Raw genomic sequence first — 15,336 nt, 5'->3', positions numbered from 1 at the left:
AATTGACTATCCTACCGATCCTCGACTTCGGCGATGTCATGTACAAAATAGCTTCCAATACTCTACTCAGCAAACTGGATGCAGTTTATCACAGTGACATCCGTTTTGTTACTAAAGCACCTTATACCACCCACCACTGCGACCTGTATGCTCTAGTCGGCTGGCCCTCGCTACATGTTCGTCGCCAGACCCACTGGCTCCAGGTCATCTACAAGTCTATGCTAGGTAAAACTCCGCCTTATCTCAGTTCACTGGTCACGATGGCAACACCCAGCCGTAGCACGCGCTCCAGCAGGTGTATCTCACTGATCATCCCTAAAGCCAAAACCTCATTTGGCCGCCTTTCCTTCCAGTTCTCTGCTGCCAGTGACTGGAACGAATTGCAAAAATCTCTGAAGTTGGAGACTTTTATCTCCCTCACCAACTTTAAACATCTGCTATCTGAGCAGCTAACCGATCGCTGCAGCTGTACATAGTCCATCGGTATATAGCCCACCCAATTTACCTACCTCATCCCCATACTGTCTTTATTTTATTTACTTTTCTGCTCTTTTGCACACCAGTATCTCTACCTGCACATGTTCATCTGATCATTTATCACTCCAGTTTTAATCTGCTAAATTGTAATTATTCACTCCTATGGCCTATTTATTGCCTACCTCCTCATGCCTTTTGCACACAATGTATATAGATTATTTTTTTCTACTATGTTATTGACTTGTTTATTGTTTATTGTTTACTCCATGTGTAACTCTGTGTTGTTGTCTGTTCACACTGCTATGCTTTATCTTGGCCAGATCGCAATTGCAAATCAGAACTTGTTCTCAACTAGCCTACCTGGTTAAATAAAGGTGAAATTAAAAATATATATTTTTAAATTGGTATTTTATTGACCTTTTTACTGTATATTATATAATTCATGGATTATGGATTATGTTTAAATTCTCATAAAAGTGCGGTAAATGTGTACATTTTCCTGTTTCAAAAATATATTGTTCAAAACAAGCTGTAGTTACTTACTACTCTGCCCCTTAGTGACTGCCAGCAGCAGCTCCACTTCCGTGGGTGCATATGCCATGCCAACATTGCTTGGACTTGTTTGCTATGAGGGGAGCTGCCCCAATGAAATTGCACCATACCATAGCATAAATTACAACCGTACAAAGTGAATGGACCGTCCTTAGGCACTCAAATGTGCGTCTGCTCAGTCAGAACTTCTGGGTCTGCTTTAGTCTCCTCCCAATGAGTCTCTCGTGCCGGACGGCTTTTTTCTGCACTTGAGACTAGATCTGCTCTATCAGGTACAGATGGTGCTAAAGCAAAAAGCTAATTATAATTAACTTGTGAATAAATAATCATAACAGCCATGGAAGCCTGGGACCTGATAAACCGGACAACTGCAACCAACAAGAGTCGAAGGAGGGAGGGATACACAAGCTAGAACCTTCTCAGTGCGTATCTGGTAGGACAAAAAAGCATGGCCAATTTGGTTTACCACCATGTTGTTCATAATGTTCTATTGTAGGTGACAAGGCAACATGTTGTGTGGACTAAAACAGCATCACAAAGGTTGATCAAAATAATTAGTCAGCTACAGCTATTTTGAGAAACATTGAGACATATTTTGAAATAATCTTTGGTCAAATTAACCAGTTATCTACCTTTGACAGCTGGTAGCTTGCTAGCTAGTTAGCTCCCATGCCAATTTCAAGTCTTTCTAAACTAATATCTGACTAACTCGGAAATATGAGGTTATGAAAGTTAACTGGCTAGCACACCATGCTTTGTGATACTATCCTAGCTAGCTATCCCGAGTTAAATCATGTGTTTTCACTTATTGTATCTGAATGCTTATTGCGTTCTCCCTGGTTCCCAGGGTTTCCACAAAGTCAATATCTATATTGTAAAAGGTCATGAAAACAACATTTAAGGTGAGGGTTAGGCAAAAGGTTAACAGTTTGGTTAATGTCAGGATTAAGGTTATGTTTAAAATCACTTTTTAAGAAGAGAAATTGTAGAAATAGGTGGGCTTTATGACTTTGTAGATATGGTAACAAGTGACGACCATTCTCCCTGGTGAACTCGTTCGTTCATGAGCTGGCTGCTTGTTCTAAATAGTATAATCTAATCTGTTAAAAACAGTGGCAGCATGTGCAGCAGTGGTTGCAAAAGTGAAATAGGTGTATTTATACTGTTGTTCAAATGCACAGATCGCTTTATATATCTTCTCAAAGAAACTACCGGTAGTTCAAAAACGTGGCATCATATTTCTGTCCTGCTGCTTTGTTGACAACTCCAACCACCCCGCGCCCTGGGTATTCAGCCAATCAGCGGCAGCCCCTGGGTTAGGATTACAGACCTTACCTTTGTAAACATTGGTTTCCCATACTGGGTGACCATGGTGCACTGATCACAGTCCACAGTGATGCAGGAGTTGTGGAAAGACTCCTTGGAGTGTTTGAGGATGTAGTACAGGTCAGTGACTCCGCCCTCAAACACTGTGCTGAAGTAGCGCGGGATGAGCGTTCGTCCGATAGCTGAGAAAAAGAAAAAAGAAATGTATTATTTATAGTTGAAATATGAGACTAAAGTAGTGAAGGGTGAGTGTCTGTCCAATTTAAAAGAGGGAAAAAGAGGACAAATACATAATTCGCTCATCAAGTAATTGATTTTTTTTTTTTCACCTTTATTTAACCAGGTAGGCTAGTTGAGAACAAGTTTGTAGACTTGAGTTTTTAACAAACTAGCTTTTGTAGGATAACCATGATCTATTAAAATGTGTAGGTACCTGACAAAGACCTATAGGTGAATGGACAGTGTTACACCATGTATGCTAACTGGTTTTAGTCATTACTGATCTGCTTTCCTTTGTCTAGTTGTGAAGTGTCCACACAGTAACAAAACATTTGTTTTGCAAAATACAGGTTCCTTTACTTGTTTGCCCATTTAGTGAGGGATTGATTTCAAGCAATCAAAACCTGGACAGTCTGGTGAGAAAGCTACAGGAAAGCTGTAAATGTTTACTAGAGAATGCTAAAAGAACTCAAAGCGCAGGAATGGCGTGGATTTAGAGTTTGACAAAAACAAGAGAAAGAGAGAGAGAGAGCACAGGAGGAAGAAGTATGTCAGTGTCTTTTGCCCTCAGGCTTCCTTTCTTCTCTTCCCTCTGTTCTCTGTCAACTAGTTCTCTGTTTAAAGGAATATAATGCAGGATATGAAAGGACGATGCTTTAGGATACACTGTGACTATGCAAAACAGACAGGATATCTCTTCATCACGATATCACAAAACTATATCTCTTCATCACATTATCAGCTTGTCTGAGAAGTGAATATGTAACAAGGAAAGGAGACAATGTATCTACAATAAAGTATACTGTAAATACTTGTTTGTTTTTATGTTCGAAGCAGCCATGTTGGAAAGGAGAATAGCAAAATATGAGTTCTTATTTGGGTTTGGGTTCCAAAGCAGCCATTTTGGAAAAGAGAAAAAAGACCAAAAAGACTAAGAAAGAGAAGAATCTGAATTACTTTTGAATCAAAAAAAGCCAGGCATGTTGGAAATCTATCATCCTACTCTCTCTCCCTCTGTGAAACAAGCTTGTGATACTCTGCATTTTCTCTCTGTCAAATCTTCACTCTGTTGTGTGGAATTATGTTACTCTGTTCCCCAGAGGGAGCAAAGCTAGGGAAATAAAACTTCATTTAGAAATGTCCCCCAAAGACAGTAGTGGCTGAGGCTCCTGAGGTTATGACACTGCAGAGAGAGAGAGAGAGAGAGAGACAAAGAGAGAGAGAGAGGGAGCGGGAGAGAGGGAAAGGAAGTACCCGTGACTGGCGTGTTTTTTCAAATTCAATAATACCGGGCATGACTAAATAAAGATATAAAATGTTTGGCAGTGTGTGAGCCGTGGCTGGAGGATGGAGGGAGGAAGGGAGAGAGGGAAAGGAGGGAGGAAGAAGGAGCGTGAGCAGTGGCTGGAAGAGGGAGGGAGGGAGGGAGGGAGGGAGGGAGGGAGGGAGGGAGCTGCAGCCCCAAGTCGCTGTGTGTGTAAATGAGAGGTAGAGGGAGAGAGAGGCAATGGGAGAGAGAGGAACAGGTGAAGAGAGGAGATGGGAGAGAGGTAGAGGGAGAGAGAGGAGATGGGAGAGAGAGGTAGAGGGAGCTAGAAGAGATGGGTGAGAGAGGTAGGGCGAGAGATGAGAGGTGAGGGAGAGAGGGAGATGGGAGAGAGGTAGAGGGAGAGACTGGTGGGAGAGAGGTAGAGGGAGAGAGAGGAGATGGGAGAGAGAGGTAGAGGGTGAGAGAGGAGGTAGAGGGAGAGAGAGGAGATGGGAGAGAGAGGTAGAGGGAGAGAGAGGAGATGGGAGAGAGAGGTAGAGGGAGAGAGAGGAGATGGGAGAGAAAGGAGGTGGGAGAGAGAGGAGATGGGAGAGAAAGGAGGTGGGAGAGAGAGGAGAAGGGATGGAGAGGGAGAGAGAGGAGATGAGAGGAGATGGGAGAAAAAGGAGGTGGGAGAGAGAGGAGAAGGGAGAGAGAGGTAGAGGGAGAGAGAGGAGAAGGGAGAGAGAGGGAGAGAGAGGAGATGAGAGGAGATGGGAGATGTAGGAAAGAGAGATACCCAGATATGTTTCTAGCACACATTACCTACCCAGAGGCTTCAGTAGAAGGTTTGCATGAGGAGCCTCAACCAAAACATATCCCACAAAATAACACTGCACACCCCACCAAAGACACACTGATAGAGCGTGTAATGGCAGGCGTGGTAAACAGTTTACCATTTCAAGCTCCATAGTCCAATGTTTCCCCTTCATATTTTTTTAGGCGGAGTGCAAAGAGATCCAAAGCATCTGAAGTAGAGGTCGACCGATTATGATTTTTCAACGCCGGTACCGATACCGATTACTGGAGGACCAAAAAAAGCCGATACCGATTAATCATTATTTGTAATAATGACAATTACAACAATACTGAATTAACACTTATTTTAACTTAATATAATACATCAATAAAATCAATTTAGCCTCAAATAAATAATAAACCATGTTCAATTTGGTTTAAATAATGCAAAAACAAAGTGTTGGAGAAGAAAGTAAAAGTGCAATATGTGCCATGTAATAAAGCTAACGTTTAAGTTCCTTGCTCAGAACATGAGAACATATGAAAGCTGATGGTTCCTTTTAACATGAGTCTTCAATAGTCCCAGGTAAGAAGTTTTAGGTTGTAGTTATTCTAGGAATTATAGGACTAGTTCTCTCTATACCATTTGTATTTCATTAACCTTTGACTATTGGATGTTCTTATAGGCACTTTAGTATTGCCAGTGTAATAGTATAGCTTCCGTCCCTCTCCTCGCTCCTACCTGAGCTCGAACCAGGAACACAACGACAACAGCCACCCTCGAAGCAGCGTTACCCATCGTTCCACAAAAGCCGCGGGGGAACAACCACTCCAAGTCTCAGAGCGAGAGACATTTGAAACGCTATTAGCGCGCACCCCGCTAACTAGCTAGCCATTTCACATTGGTTACATCAGCCTAATCTCGGGAGTTGATAGGCTTGAAGTCATAAACAGCTGCTGGCAAGCGCACGAAAGTGCTGTTTGAATGAATGCTTACGAGCCTGCTGCTGCCTACCATCGCACAGTCAGACTGCTCTATCAAATCATAGACTTGGTTATAACATGATAACACAGAAATACGAGCCTTAGGTCATTAATATGGTCGAATCCGGAAACTATCATCTCGAAAACAAGATGTTTATTCTTTCAGTGAAATACGGAACCGTTCCGTATTTTATCTAACGGGTGGCATCCATAAGTCTAAATATTCCTGTTACATTGCACAACCTTCAATGTTATGTCATAATTACGTAAAATTCTGGCAAATTAGGCGACCCAAACTGTTGCATATACACTGACTCTGCGTGCAATGAACGCAAGAGTAGTGACACAATTTCACCTGGTTAATATTGCCTGCTAACCTGGATTTATTTTAGCTAAATATGCAGGTTTAAAAATATATACTTCTGTTTATTGATTTTAAGAAAGACATTGATGTTTATGGTTAGGTACACATTGGAGCAACGATACGCACCACATCGATTATATGCAACGCAGGACACGCTAGATAAACTAGTAATATCATCAACCATGTGTAGTTAACTAGTGATTATGATTGATTGATTGATTGTTTTTTATAAGATAAGTTTAATGCTAGCTAGCAACTTACCTTGGCTTACTGCATTCGCGTAACAGGCAGCCTCCTCGTGGAGTGCAATGAGAGGCAGGTCGTTAGAGCGTTGGACTAGTTAACTATAAGGTTGCAAGATTGAATCCCCGAGCTGACAAAGTAAAAATCTGTCGTTCTGCCTCTGAACGAGGCAGTTAACCTACCATTCCTAGGCCGTCATTGAAAATAAGAATGTGTTAACTGACTTGCCTAGTTAAATAAAGATTAAATAAAGGTGTAAACAAAAAAACAATCATTTTAATTGTCCAAAAATACCGATATCCGATTGTTATGAAAACGTGAAATCGGCCCTAATTAATCGGCCATTCCGATTAATCGGCCGACCTCTAATCTGAAGCTAATATATTGGGGTATGGTGGAGTTGTGGATGGTAACAGAGCTAGTGTGTGTGTGTGTGTGTGTGTGTGTGTGTGTGTGTGTGTGAGAGAGAGAAGGTATAGGTGTGTGCAAATTTATTTTTTGGTACGATACAAAATGAATGGATCAGGGACATGGCGAGAGTCTTTACGAGCCTCAAGGTTATTCAAATTATGACCTCTTACAATTAACACCACTACAGTGACGGAAACCTCAAGCTCACAAATAAACACTCATTGATTTTCTCTGTCTCTGTCTGTCTGTCTGTCTGTCTCTGTCATTTCCTTCCCTGTCTTGTCTCTCTCTCTCTCTCTCTCTCTCTCTCTCTCTCTCTCTCTCTCTCTCTCTCTCTCTCTCGCTCATCTCTCTCTCGCTCATCTCTCTCTCGCTCATCTCTCATCGCTCTTGCTCTCTCGATCTCTCTTATTCTCATCTCTCTTTTTTTCACCAAGTTGATTGGCCCATCTTCAGAGGCGGGCACACGAGAGATAGGATTAGCTGCCGCTTGTTTGGGTGAACATGACGAGCAACATATGTCTCTCAAGTAATGTGTACCCAAACACGCAATTTACAAATAATTAACGGCATGTTAATTAGACACATTAATTCATGCCACTTTGTGGGATTGTTCCCCCCGTGAGTTAGTCCCCAGGACCGCTGCCAGGATCCTGAGCCAACAAGACGTGAGAGAAACAGTTTGGGCTCGGAGCAGAACGAGGGTTGTCTGGAAGGGGGCCGTTGGCTGGCTTTCTACTAGAAGGGGGGTGTATGTGCGTCTCTGGGTGAGAGAGTGTGTGCTGTGTGTCTGTGGGTGTACTGTATGCTGGTGAGAGGGATGTGCTGAAAATGGTGAGAGGGATGTGCTGAAAATGGTGAGAGGGATGGTCTAAAGGTGGTGAGAGGAATGGTCTGAAAATGGTCTGAGGTGGTGAGGGAATGGTCTGCGGAAGGTGGTCTGAGGTGGTGAGGAATGGTCTTGGTGAGAGTTAGGTGAGAGGAATGGTCTGAAGGTGGTGAGGAGGAATGGCATTAAGATGGTCTTAAGGTGGTGAGAGGAATGGTCTTAAGGTGGTGAAAATGGTGGTGAGAGGAATGGTCTGAAGGTGGTGAGAGGAATGGTCTTAAGGTGGTGAATGGTCTTAAGGTGGTGGTCTTAAGGTGGTGAGAGGAATGGTCTTAAGGTGGTGAGAGGAATGGTCTTAAGGTGGTGAGAGGAATGGTCTTAAGGTGGTGAGAGGAATGGTCTTAAGGTGGTGAAGGTGGTGAGAGGGAATGGTCTTAAGGTGGTGAGAGGAATGGTCTGAAGGTGGTGAGAGGAATGGTCTGAAGGTGGTGAGAGGAATGGTCTTAAGGTGGTGATGGTCTTAAGGTGGTGAGCGGGATGGGAGTTGCTAGAAAGGAGAAAGGTGAAGTCCACTGTGCAACACATACTGTATATAACCCTGCAAAGAGGGACTGTAGTGGGAGCATGCTATATCCTAGATTTCAGTCTCCCTTTATATCATTGGGATCTCCTGGTTGAATAAAGGCCTAAGAGAAAATGACCATTAACCATTAATCAACCACTAACCATAATACAGTTGACTATCTGGTCATTGAGTCCAGTTAGTCACAGCTGAATCTGATATGTAATACCTCCTATTTCCGAAAGGGTCAACCATTCAGTTGACTTGTGGAGGAGGCACAACAGCTCAATAGAGTCTGCCAATAACAATTATTAAAGATTCTAGTCCACTGTATTGTTTTACAGTTAACAGTATAGTAACTAAGCCAACATGTTGCCTTTTTCACCTAGTAAGCATTTACATAAAATACAACAAATGATCATAAACTTGACTGAACTTTAGTTTCAGTGTTGTCACCTGTGGTCATCTCATTCCTATGAGCTGCCTCAGCACGGACAGTAAGATGATGAGATAGAAGTCATAGGAGGAGTATCCCACAGAGCCAGGGAAAATTAAAAAGGGAAAAAGGTGAAAGTGGAGAGATACTCAAAGGGGGATTATGCATAAAATGCAGCTTTCCTCACTGCAGACAAGAACGCATTAGGGAGGAAGGGAGAAATGGTAGACACTTAACAAACTCTAGAATATACCATGTACAATTGCTATTAGAATTGTTGGAAGCATTGCTTGGGTAACTAAAATGACTTCAAGTTGAAGTGGGCGTAAAGTATAAATATCAAAAGTGCTTGAAAGGTTATCCATTGATTCAATGGAGCGCACGTTACAAACAGTGGGGAGAACAAGTATTCGATAACCTGACGATTTTGCAGGTTTTCCTACTTACAAAGCAAGTAGAGGTCTGTAATTTTTATCATAGGTACACTTCAACTGTGAGAGACGGAATCTAAAACAAAACTCCAGAAAATCACATTGTATGATTTTTAAGTCATTAACTTGCATTTTATTGCATGACATAAGTATTTGATACATCAGAAAAGCAGAACTTAATATTTGGTACAGAAACCTTTGTTTGCAATTACAGAGATCATACGTTTCCTGTAGTTCTTGACCAGGTTTGCACACACTGCAGCAGGGATTTTGGCCCACTCCTCCATACAGACCTTCTCCAGATCCTTCAGGTTTCGGGGCTGTCGCTGGGCAATACGGACTTTCAGCTCCCTCCAAAGATTTTCTATTGGGTTCAGGTCTGGAGACTGGCTAGGCCACTCCAGGACCTTGAGAGGCTTCTTACGGAGCCACTCCTTAGTTGCCCTGGCTGTGTGTTTCGGGTCGTTGTCATGCTGGAAGACCCAGCCACGACCCATCTTCAAGCTCTTACTGAGGGAAGGAGGTTGTTGGCCAAGATCATGCGATACATGGCCCCAATCATCCTCCCCTCAATACGGTGCAGTCGTCCTGTCCCCTTTGCAGAAAAGCATCCCCAAAGAATGATGTTTCCACCTTCATGCTTCACGAATGGGACGGTGTTCTTGGGGATGTACTCATCCTTCTTCTTCCTCCAAACACGGTGGAGTTTAGACCAAAAATCTCTATTTTTGTCTCATCAGACCACATGACCTTCTCCCATCCTTCCTCTGGATCATCCAGATGGTCATTGGCAAATTTCAGATGGGCCTGGACATGCACTGGCTTGAGCAGGGGGACCTTGCGTGCGCTGCAGGATTTTAATCCATGACGGCGTAGTGTGTTACTAATGGTTTTCTTTGAGACTGTTGTCCCAGCTCTCTTCGGGTCATTGACCAGGTCCTGCCATGTAGTTCTGGGCTGATCCCTCACCTTCCTCACCTCATTGATGCCCCACGAGGTGAGATCTTGCATGGAGCCCCAGACCGAGTGTGATTGCCCGTCATCTTGAACTTCTTCCATTTACTAATAATTGCGCCAACAGTTGTTGCCTTCTCACCAAGCTGCTTGCCTATTGTCCTGTAGCCCATCCCAGCCTTGTGCAGGTCTACAATTTTATCCCTGATGTCCTTACACAGCTCTCTGGTCTTGGCCATTGTGGAGAGGTTGAAGTCTGTTTGATTGAGTGTGTGGACAGGTGTCTTTTATACAGGTAACGAGTTCAAACAGGTGCAGTTAATACAGGTAATGAGTGGAGAACAGGAGGGATTCTTAAAGAAAAACTAACAGGTCTGTGAAAGCCAGAATTCTTACTGGTTGGTAGGTGATCAAATACTTATGTCATGCAATAAAATTCGAATTAATTACTTAAAAATCATACAATGTAATTTTCTGGAGTTTTGTTTCAGATTCCGTCTCTCACAGTGAAGTGTACCTATGATAAAAATTACAGACCTCTACATGCTTTGTAAGTAGGAAAACCTGCAAAATCAGCAGTGTATCAAATACTTGTTCTCCCCACTGTATATAGGATCTTTAAAATAATCCTGCAGCAACAGGAAATGTGAATTATTATGTGAATTATAATTAATGGAAATGTTTGTAGGTGTTGATCAATTCTTTGCAAGGGAAGATCAAGTCTGAAGCCTTTTGACACCTAATACACTACAACTTTTAAATGTCCTGCACTGCAGGAAAGTTCTCCCTGTAACACGGTGATCAAATGTAGATCCATCTGTATCTGTATAAAAGTTCAAAGTTACAGCATATCGACAAGGCCACCAAAACAACAAAAGGTATCAACACACACAAGAAAAAACATGTATTCATATTTCCTGAGTTTGTAATCAATGATTGATGAGATCGGTGCTTGCCTACTTAACAAAACAAACAAACTGGTCTTGCTATCGACCTTTGTCTTGCCTGACTGTATCTGGCTCCAGCAGCAATAATCCTTGAGATTATGCAACGGATGTCGGAGTGTAATCGCCAATATAACCTGTCACTGCTGTCACTGCTGGGTCAAAGGTTAAGGTCCATGGAAGGAAGGAACAAACACCATGTGGCAAAAAATTGACTTTGATCAATTGAATAAACATAATCAACATCAGTTCATCATTTGTATGAATGTATTATGTTTACAATACCATTTGTCACAAAAAAGCTTATTTCTCTCACATTTTGCGTACACAAATCTGTTTACATCGCTGTTAGTGAGCATTTCTTCTTTACCTGCCAAGATAATCCTTTCACCTGATAGGTATGGCAAGTCAAGAAGCTGATTAAACAGCATGATCATTACACATGTGCACCTTGTGCTGGAGACAATAAAAGGCCATTCTAAAATGTGCAGTTTTGTCACACAACACAATGCCACAGATGTTTCCAGTTTTGAGGGAGTGTGCTCTTGGCATGCTGACTGCAGGAATGTCCACCAGGGCTGTTGCCAGAGAATTTAATGTTAATTTCAACGTTGTGAACAGAGTGCCCAATGGTGGTGGTGGGGTTATGGTATGGGCAGGCATAAGCTACGGACAACGAACACAATTGCATTTTATCGATGGCAATTTGAATGCACAGAGATACCATGATGGGATCCTGATGCCATTGTCGTGCCATTCATCTGCTGCCATCACCTAATGTTTCAGCATGATAATGCACGGCCCCATGTCTGTACACAATTCCTGGAAGCTGGAAATGTCCCAGTTCTTCCATGGCCTGCATACTCACCAGACATGTCACCCATTGTGCATGTTTGGGATGCTCTGGATCAACTTGTATGACAGTGTGTCCTAGTTCCCACCAATATCCAGCAACTTTGCACAGCCATTGAAGAGGAGTGGGACAACATTCCACAGGCCACAATAAACAGCCGCATCAACTCTACGCGAAGATGTGTCACAGTGTTGGTCAAACCAGATACTGACTGGTTTTCTGATCTACGCCCTACTTTTTTAAAAAGGTATCTGTGACCAACAGAAACATATCTGTATTCCCAGTCATGTAAAATCCATAGATTAGGGCCTAATGCATTTATTTCAATTGACTGATTTCCTTATATGAACTGTAACTCAGTAACATCTTTGAAATTGTTGCATGCTGAGTTTATATTTTTGTTCAACGTAATGGTATATAATCTTGTTAGTAGTTAAGCTCTTGTCAGTATAGATGGAGTTCAGAGAGGAATGGGTTAACGACACACAGACTATATGCGAGCAGCCATGCTCACACATACTGTATGCACCAACACACACACACACACACACACACACACACACACACACACACACACACACACACACACACACACACACAGCTAGAATGTGGGAATCACTTCCCAGAACATTAAAGATTCACCAGTCATAAAACTTTAATTCAATCTCTCTCTGTGCTCTACCTCTCTCTGTGCTCACTCTCTGTGCTCTCTCTCTCTGTCTCTCTCTCTTTCTCTCTACTCTCTCTTTCTCTCTGCTCTTTCTTTCTGCCCGCTCTCTCTGTCACTCTCTTTCTCTCTGCTCTCTCTTTCTGCTCTCTCTTTCTCTGCTCTCTCTTTCTGATCTCTCCAGTTCCCCCCCCCTCTGCTCTCTCTCTTTCTCTCTTTATCTCCATACTCTCTCTGCTCTCTCTCTGTCTCTCTTTCTCCTCTCTTTATCTCCATACTCTCTCTGCTCTCTCTCTTTCTCTCTGCTCTCTCTCCCTCTATGCTCTCTCTCTCCTTTTTCATATCTCTGTATGTTTGGGGATTTGAATAGTACCACTCTAGGTCTGTTTCTTTGTGTGGCAAACACTTCTCCTAAAGCCACTCAGATTATAATTAGTGAATTCATTAAGATCCTAACACAATTGTCAAAACACATTAGCGAAGGAGCATCATTAAAAAGTTTTGTACATTTTAAAGAGAGGTAACCGCAGAGCCATCTAACTGTATTCTTTAAACTTGAATATTCAGGGCTGAGTTATAGTGGGTTTAAACTTGAATACTATATTCAGGGCTGAGTTATAGTGAGTTTAAACTTGAATACTATATTCAGGGCTGAGTTATAGTGGGTTTAAACTTGAATACTATATTCAGGGCTGAGTTATAGTGGTTTGCCCTTTTCCTTCCCTCAAATTGTGTATTTAGACATGGACAAAAATAAATAAATAATTTGGGCAAACCTACCCAGGCCAAAGTAGGAAAGAGGATGAGATGTTGCTAAGAAATGTCTGCTATTTATTGGAGGTTAAAAAGCAAGTTACTTTTCCTATATAAAGTATTTGACAATACAACTCTGTGAAACCCCTTTCCGTCCAGATGAAAAGTGGAGGATGAGTGCAACACATCTGACAAGGATCATGACAATTCCCCTTAATGCAACGCAAAAAGGTAAGTATGCCTTGTGTTCTGTGTCATTTTTCTACTTAAAACCCAAAGAGTATCAAAACACTCATGATTTAAATTCTGCTTCACTGCAGCTTTAAAATGTTGCATCACCAAACAACACAGCCTTCAATAGTGGGCTGAAACCTTCAAATGTTTTGAATAATCTTTCCATTGCATTTGTGTGTTCATAATGTGTTTATTCAACCACGGCGGTTATATGTTTGTTTGCTGTTACGTGTGAGGTTTACTGTGGAGGCATGCCTCCTGTGCTGTGAGCCAAACTAATCATTTCATTATCTAAAACGTCATTTCTTGATGGATGCAAAAATAAACTCAACAATATATTGATGAAAGATTCATTCCCAGAGTCATGGAAGACCTCTCTCTTTTGACTCTCTCCATAAGCACCTGGATTCTGCTTTTGATTGAATGCAACCCTTAGTGTTGGAGAGAGCAATTATTTTACTTTCTCAGCTACAAACAGATAGAGTGGGAAGAGACAGATATATATATAGAGAGAGAAAGAAAGTGTGTGCGAGAGAGAGGGAGAGCGAGAGAGAGAGCAAGTGTGTGCAAGAGAGAGAGAGCGAGAGAGGGAGAGAGAAAATACATTGTATTTTGTAAATACAACCCATATTTATGCTTATTTATTTTCCCTTTTGTACTTTAACCATTTGCACATTGTTACAACACTGTATATATACATAATATGACATTTGTAATGTCTTTATTCTTTTGGAACTTCTGTGAGTGTAATGTTTGCTGTTCATTTTATTGTTTATTTCACTTTTGTATATTATCTACTTCACTTGCTTTGGCAATGTTAACATATGTTTCCCATGCCAATAAAGCCCCTTGAATTGAATTGAATCGAGAGAGAGAGAGAGAGAGAGAGAAAGCAAGGTTGTGCAAGAGAGAGAGAGTGAGTGTAAGAGAGAATATAAAAGAGAGAGAGCAAAAGAGAGTGAGAGAGTGTGTAAGAGAGAGAGTGTGTAAGAGAGAGAGTGTGTAAGAGAGAGAGACGCAAGAAAGCGAGAGAGAAGCAGCTCCAGTCACCCTCATCCAGCAGCCTTCAGCCACGCCTGAATGCCGACGGGAGTGGGGGGAAGAAGGAGGAGGAGAAGGAAGAAGAAGAGGAGGAGGAAGAGGAGGGGGGTATACATCCCCCCATCCCCTGGAGGCCAGTCCTCTTCCCCTCTTCACCTCCATCCATAATTCAGGAGGGGCTGCTCCAGGCCGGGCCTCTCTCTCTGCTCCCCCCAGAACAAGGCCCGTGGGGAGGCAAAAACATGCTCCGGGAGCCCCTTGGGCTAAAACCACCACCACCACCACCTTAGTACATAGACTACCCCCAACACTAGCACAACACTCGTCTGCTCTAGCCTGGTCAAAAACCTGGATTAAGGTTTTACATCAAAATACTTTGCTTTCAATAAAGCAGAGATTTAGATGTGAGCGAAGATATAAATGCATATGAATGCTCTTAAATAAGAGTTAATTTTGTCAATCTAACTATGACGTGCCACTATAGCACAATAGCAGCAATGAAGGTGGAAGAATATGGTTGGAACAAGACCAGCTGAGTTGAGCAAAGGTACCAATTTTAGTGAATGACACTAAATTCTAAAGTTCATAGAAATCATTTAAGATGATGTTATTTACTAAATATTCCATTAATCACAGCAGTCAGCTTCATTCACTTTCCTTAAAGATGCATCCTCCTCCTTTCTGCTGCTACATGATCAATTCAAACGACATTCACTGAGTCTCGGTGAACCCTTCTGAGTGAATTAACGCCACACATGCGCACACACACACACACACACACACACACACACACACACACACGCACACACACACAAATTGTGAATATCGCTTGTACACACAAAAAGCATCTTGCAATCCAGCTGTGTTTGTTTTAAACTACTCCACATCTCATTTGTGATTATTCCTGTGGTGTTACTCTCAGGACATCTGCTGTGTGGTTAATCTCAGGACATCTCCTGAGTGGTTATTCCTGTGGTGTTACACTCAGGACATCTGCTGTGTGGTTATT

At 42.2% G+C, this 15,336-nt stretch overlaps 1 protein-coding gene across 4 annotated transcripts in view; it reads right to left on the bottom strand.

Annotated features, from left to right (window-relative positions):
- The window catches only part of LOC115130826 (LIM domain-binding protein 2-like), a 118,102-nt gene that overhangs the window by 46,407 nt on the left and 56,359 nt on the right, over positions 1 to 15,336 (bottom strand). For all 4 annotated transcript variants that reach the window (XM_029662315.2, XM_029662316.2, XM_065019782.1 and 1 more), the window contains exon 3: positions 2,365 to 2,537. In XM_029662315.2, the coding sequence (XP_029518175.1) occupies positions 2,365 to 2,537 (173 nt within the window). The remainder of the gene's footprint in view (positions 1 to 2,364; positions 2,538 to 15,336) is intronic.

Source organism: Oncorhynchus nerka, linkage group LG6 (genome assembly GCF_034236695.1).
Source record: "Oncorhynchus nerka isolate Pitt River linkage group LG6, Oner_Uvic_2.0, whole genome shotgun sequence".
Classification (NCBI taxonomy): domain Eukaryota; kingdom Metazoa; phylum Chordata; class Actinopteri; order Salmoniformes; family Salmonidae; genus Oncorhynchus; species Oncorhynchus nerka.
The sequence above is the reverse complement of the archived record's forward strand: the minus strand, read 5'-3'. Positions and strand labels throughout refer to the sequence as shown.